General features: G+C 41.1%; 1 protein-coding gene across 1 annotated transcript; it reads right to left on the reverse strand.

The window, feature by feature from the left end:
- Positions 1–2,433: 2,433 nt before the first annotated feature.
- Positions 2,434–4,028, reverse strand: LOC133784901 (predicted GPI-anchored protein 58). The gene is made up of 3 exons (XM_062224168.1): positions 3,853–4,028; positions 2,914–2,975; positions 2,434–2,666 (listed from the first exon to the last, which is right to left on the reverse strand). The coding sequence occupies exons 1-3, from the start codon at positions 4,026–4,028 to the stop codon at positions 2,434–2,436; spliced, it is 471 nt and encodes a 156-aa protein (XP_062080152.1).
- Between the last annotated feature and the right edge of the window lie 2,384 nt (positions 4,029–6,412).

The raw sequence follows: 6,412 nt of genomic DNA on the forward strand, positions 1-6,412 counted from the left end.
CGAGCAGCCCCTAATGAGCTCAAACAGATGCAAAGCCCGTGGCCATTCACAGTGTGGGGGATAGATTTGATCGGGTCTTTACCCACAGGAAAAGTCAATGTCAAGTATGCAGTAGTTGCTGTTGATTACTTTATAAAGTGAGCTGAAGCTGAACCACTTGCAACAATAATGACCAAGAAGGTGCTAGATTTTGTGGTCAAGAACATCGTGTGTCGGTATGGGTTGCCAAGAAAGATTGTCTCATATAATGACACACAATTTGACAGTGATCTGTTTACAGATTTTTGCGAGAGGCACGAGATTATCAAGAGTTTTCCATTGGTGGCTCATCCGTAAGCAAATTGACAGGTTGAAGCTGTCAACAAAACCCTGAAGGATACCCTAAAGAAAAGGCTTGAAGAAGTGAAAGGGGCATGGCCAGAACAGTTACCAAAAGTCCTTCGGTCGTATAGAACATCTCATCGAACAGCCTCAGGCCATACTCCATTTTCTTTGGCCTGTGGTTATGAAGCCATGTTGTCGGTTGAATTAGACCCGCCATCACATAGAATGTTGGCATACGATCAGAGTGTCAATAATCAATTATTGATGGAATCTTTGGATTTGGTTGATGAAAGGCACGAGCAAGCTCAACTCTGAGTAGCAGCTTACCAGCAAAAGGTCGCTCGGTATTTCAACTCTAAAGTACGTGAAAGAAAGTTTAACATGGGAGATTTGATACTTAGAAGAGTTTTTCTCAACACCCGCGATCAAGCTGCCGTAGTGCTTGGACCTAACTGGGAGGGTCCGTATCAAATTGAAGAAGTCCTCCAACCAAACACCTATAAACTTGCTCGCTTAAATGGAAATCTCATTCCTCGCTATTGGAATGGAGAACACATGCGCAAGTATTATCAATAAAACAGTTCTTTTTAAATATTTGGCTTGTATTAATTTCACTTTTTACAAGTCTATGAACAAGGGTTAGTCAGTCATATGACTAATCGCTTATAAGTGTAAGGTCAATTTTTTATCACTCGTACAGACACGATTGTCCATTTACTACGAGAAATAAAAGGAATTGTGCGCAACCAGTTATTCTTGCCAATTATTGTATTTATTACAAGTATTTGCTCATTACGTTTGTTGTTTTGCTATATTATCATTTTTATAAGTATTTAAAACGAGTAGTATTGTTCAAACAAGTCTTGGTCATGGAAAGTGACTGAGGACCTTAAGCTCCTCAATCACTTGGGGGGCATATAAGGTACTAAGCAAGCAAAGCATATCAACAGGCATATGTAAACACACGAGCAAAATAAGGGAAAGCATACTATGGTACTTAGAGTATTTTTCAAAATTTTGTTTAAATTTTGTCAAATCAAAACAAAGTGTTATGCTAAGTTCGGTCATGCAAAAAGATGTTATAATAAATTGCAAATATTATAATGACAAAACAGAAATGTGTTACACCACGAGCATTTGCTGCTTGGATGTAACTATTAATTAAAAGGAAGCTGCCCTACGCAGCAAAAAATTGTCTTGACATTACGAATTGTGGTTCATATATCCTATTTACAAATCAAAATAAAGTAAAAAAAAAGTTATTGAGTGGCAGGAGCAGCTGGAGGATCTTGCTGGGGCTGCTGATCGACTGTGGTCTCAGCATCCTCTTCGATGCCTTCAATACCTGTCGCCAAAGAAATATCAGGGGATCCCTGAGCTTTCTCCTCTTCTTCCAGGCGAGCAATGCACTTAGCCAGCTCAGCCTACTTCATATGCTCTAGAAAATAATCAAAGTTTGCCTCGGGGTTGCTTTTCCAGAACATATAAAAGCAGTTGAATGTCGCTCCCTTGAACCTCTCCAGGTTGCGAGCGTTGGTTTCTTTGAGTAGTTTGACGTGCTCTTCTTGCTCGACAGTCTCTTTTCTGCTGATCATCAAGTTTCCTGGAGCTTGGAGGCCTCTTTGAAGTTCAGCACCGAAACCTCCTTGTACTTCTCTTTGGCCTCAGTGATTTTGACCAAAGTCTCCTGGTGCTGCTTCAACTTCTTGCCCAGCTTAGCAATTTTGTCCTCAGCCGCTCTCAGCTGCTCAACATGTTTGGCCTCAGCCACCTTGAGCTGCTCGGCGAGTCTTTCCTCGACCGTCTTAATCTCTTCAGCATGCTTGGCAACCATCTCCTCCGAGCGATGCAAACTGGTACTCATGGTCAAAACCCCCTGCGATCAGAGAAAAAGTAAAGTTGTTAGTGTGAATAAAAGGACAAGATAGACAATTAAACCACAGCAAAAGGACGACTTACACTGAGTACTTCATTCAACGCGCGGCTAAAGATTTGGTCGACCTTCATGGTAGAGATGTTGCTGAAGGCTTCCTAGCTACACCGGTGTCTCGACAGTTTCTTCAGCCTGTCGTTGGCCGAGTTGTAAGGTGTGTTCAGGATAGCCTTGGCCTAAGTCATTCCTGACTGAGCAGGAGTTCTTGGGTTGCGAGGAGCTGGAGGAGTCAGGTCGACGGGAGCTGGAGGAGGAGTCATGTCTTTGGAATGTGTTGGTGCAGGAGGGTCCTCAGTCCAAGCCCTTTTCTTGGAAGGGTCGCTACTGCTTTCCCCGGGGTGTCGCCTGCTTGCAGGAGCCGTGGCATTGGGGTTGCTGTACAAGTCGAACGCTTCTCCGGAAGGCATGACTGCAGGATGGAAACAAACGATCAGACAATATAAATTAAGTTACTTAAAAAAGTAAGGGAATAAGAGCAATAAAAATTCTAAGTAGTATACCCGAGCTATTATTACTGGTTGATACATTATTACTACACTCACTCTCTGCTTCAAAGAAGTCTGAATTTAAACTATTGATCGCATATTTAAAGTTGCCGTCCCTGTCGAATAAATGACAGGGAATGGGCAAATTGTCTAAAAGTGAGAAGTCAGTACCATTCTCATCAGAAGACTCGAGTATGGGCTCGGGGTATTCTGGAAGTTTCTGCTTGCCCTTCCTGTGTTAAGTCAGAGTAGCAGTAGCTCATGAGATGCTAGAGGGTTCCCTGATGGTCACTCTTATTGCCTGCCTTCTCGGGGGCTGTGACACATCCTGATGTTGCTCGGGGATCTATCCTCCAGTAGCACTCCCTGCTGTAGACTCCCTCACTTCCTGGTGAGGTGCCAGAAGTCCGACCAGCCTTAAGTTGCTTTCAGTAACCAGCTCTTTGACGCTCTTCTTGATATTTGTCAAGCTAGCCAAGGATGTGGCCCTTATCTCCATCTCTGGAGTGGGGTCTGGTCGGTACCACGGACCTAAACAACACCAACGCACTAAAGACGATATAGACAAACTAGAAGAAATTAAACGACCAGTAATTAAAAGATTTACCTCCTCGGGTGAAGGCTAGGCTATCAGCGACCAGGTCTGTTGTAAGAAAGTACTCTTGGAAGTACTTCCCTACATTGGATCTGTAGGTGATGTCGCTTAGGAAGGTACGAGCGGACTCTTGATGGTAGAAGTGGAAGAACCCCGTCTTCTTGTGGTTGGGGTTGGACTTGAGATCGAATAGGTAGTTGATCACATGTGGTGTAGGTACATGCCACTTCTTATGGTTATAAAGGATATAGAGTGTAGATAGTACTCTATATCCGTTGGGAGTAATTTTAAAGGGGGCGAGCTCAAAATAATTGGCCACCCCTTGAAAGAATTCATGCAGAGGCAAGATAGCCTCTGCCTCGATATGGTACCTCGACTAGGCACTGAAGGCGCCCCCAGACACGTTTTCCCTCTAGTCGGGTGAAGGTTTGATTAGGGTTATCCCAGGAAGACCATACTTCTTGAGATAGTTGTTCACCATCCTGGCTGATATGATGCTAGGAGGCGCTACGTACCATTCGACCGCTGGCCAAAGGACGTCGCGAGGATGGGCTTTAGGTTGGATTTCTGGGGGTGCAATACTTACAGGCTGGGGATTTATAGAAGGGTCCTCAGTGCGAGGGGCAAGTTGGTTAGAAGGAGGGTTGGCTGCTTTCTTCTTTCTACGAGCAGTATACTTCACGCGACCCATGTTCGGTTGACTGGTCGAAGGTCTAATCACTGGGTTTCGCTGAGAAAATGGAACTTTTGGAAATAGCAATGACGGTTGTTCTTGGTCCTCGAACAGTAGCGCAAGGAGATCGTCATCAATTGGCCTCTCACCTCCCCAAGGATCGTGCATGAATATCTGGGAACAGAAAATGGGAGATGAGAATCTACGACCAACAGATAGAAGAAGTGAAAATGTTGGGATAACGTTGCTCGTGTATAAAAGTTAAGCTTTTATACGACCAGCAGTATTCTAACATAAGCACTAAAAACATGCGAATAGTTTGGTAAAACAGATTAAAAAGCGGAAGTGAAAAGTTTTTTCAGGGAAACTTTTTTACTCTGAAAATAGGCGGGAAAACCCCATATTTTTCCAAAAGCATAAAAATTGAATTTTCACTTCGATTTTGGGCCCTAAATCAGTATTCCTACTTCCCACGCCAATTTCTAAGCCTCACTTAGTAACTCATATCCTATCATGTTACTACCTACGAGCCCGATTACCCTGAAATCATTTTTCCTCAAGAACATTCAAAAACTCAAAACTCGAATACCAGAAAACTCGAGAAATAAACGTTGCATGGTATATCAGAGACAAAGAAGATCAAGAAACTTACTTGAATGAAAGATTGCAGCGAAGTCACGAGCGTTGATGCTTGGGGCTGGACGGACACACCTCGGATCACCAAATTTTTCTTCTAAGTTCTTGAGAAAAAGAAGAGTGGTAAAAGGTACAAAATGAGAAGAGTGGTTATTTATACTGATCATGGCACAATTTAAAAGGTAATGATGGGGGTGAGTGTTCGATACGTGGGGAATCGTGTTAGCCATCAAAACGCTTTTGGGAAACTACAACATCCATAATTAGTTACTTTTTCGAAAAGGCACTAACAGATGTGACAGGTCAAACGGAATGTCAGTCGATTAAGATTATTATATGCTGGTCTCAGTAAAATAAACTTCGGGAGCAAATGTTTACCCAAAAAAGGACTACCTAATGATGTGGCAAAATTAACATACATGTGGGATACACGTGACTGTTTAAGTGAGTATGATCTGGTCGACCATCGACCAGAAGAGAATCCACTCAGCATATATCATATTTTATGGACGACCAGTCTGGTCACAACATTTCATATATTTCCTTCAGATATGTAATTTTGCATCTATGTAATAATTGCAATTTCCATTATTATTTAGATACGCTTGTATTAAAGGTAATTAAGGCCCTTCAGCCCATGTAAAACTCCTTGAATCTATAAATAAGAATCAAAGGGCTCAAGAGAAAGGATCTTCTTTTTTCTTTTTGGACTTTCTAAACTTCAGAATTCTAAAAGAGAATTATGGTGTTTTTATCCACCATACTTGTATTCATCCTGGGGTCTGTGAAACTCATGAACATTTAGTTCATTGATCACAGTTCTTGGGATTCTACATCAATAAGAACACTAAGTGGATGTAGGTTATTACCATTTACTGGGGCCGAACCACTATAAATCTTTTTGTGTCGTTTATCTTTTTGTCTTGACTTCATCTCATTTCTATCGTGTTACTCGACTCCGTGTTGTTGACCAATTCGAGGGTCAACAGTCATCATAGGTAGATCAGGTGTTCACTCACCTGTAGGTTTAAAGGCTTAGCATCTGTATACATGAAGTGTTCTGAGCCTCCCCTTTTTGGTGGTTATCAGGTTCGGATACCTGGTTTAGGATGTCGATTTTTCTATGGTGGGTAACGGAAACTAGGGATCTAGTGGACGACGTGATGTGCATGTGTAGTTGTGCTCTTGTGATTATTTGTGGTTTCTCTCTATTTTGGTTTATACATGATGATGTATGTTTTGTTTTCAAAGCTAACCATGCAGCAATTTTTTATAAACTTTTGGTCATATGATATTAGTTGCTTTCCTACTGGGCTTTATAAGCTCACCCCTATATGCGAATGTGGAAGGTGAATTATTGGTGGAGTCAATGTGTTTTAGCCTAGTTCCATTTATTGCCATAGTCCTATCTTTTGAACACGGTCCATGTATTTAATTTGGAACCTAATGGTATGTATATCTCAATTAGTTATGTAAAAGTTAGGAATGAGAAATGATGGGTGCTAATAATTATTTTGGTGTTTCATGACCTATTAGATTTAAATGTTTTTTGACTACTTAACTGTGGGGATTTTATTATTATATGTATAATGATAGATGATCCTACTTTTATCACTAATATTTTTATATATAATTATGGGAGTTATTCCAATATATTTGACTTATAATTATAGTATTATTTAATATAAACTAAATGATAAGTTATAATGACTATTTTCCAACAAGGGTCAAAGTTTGACATTTGACCCCAAGTTATAGATATTACA

Source organism: Humulus lupulus, chromosome 6, assembly GCF_963169125.1.
Source record: "Humulus lupulus chromosome 6, drHumLupu1.1, whole genome shotgun sequence".
NCBI lineage: Eukaryota > Viridiplantae > Streptophyta > Magnoliopsida > Rosales > Cannabaceae > Humulus > Humulus lupulus.

Excerpts from the sequence above, each read along its gene's own strand:
- LOC133784901 (XM_062224168.1), bottom strand. The coding sequence starts at position 4,028 with ATGGGTCGCGTGAAGTATACTGCTCGTAGAAAGAAGAAAGCAGCCAAC. Across the intron at positions 2,976-3,852 it reads CTTTGGCCAGCGGTCGAATG|GAAGGGCAAGCAGAAACTTC; the intron begins GTACGTAGCGCC and ends GACTTAACACAG. Across the intron at positions 2,667-2,913 it reads CGAGTCTTCTGATGAGAATG|TCATGCCTTCCGGAGAAGCG; the intron begins GTACTGACTTCT and ends TCCATCCTGCAG.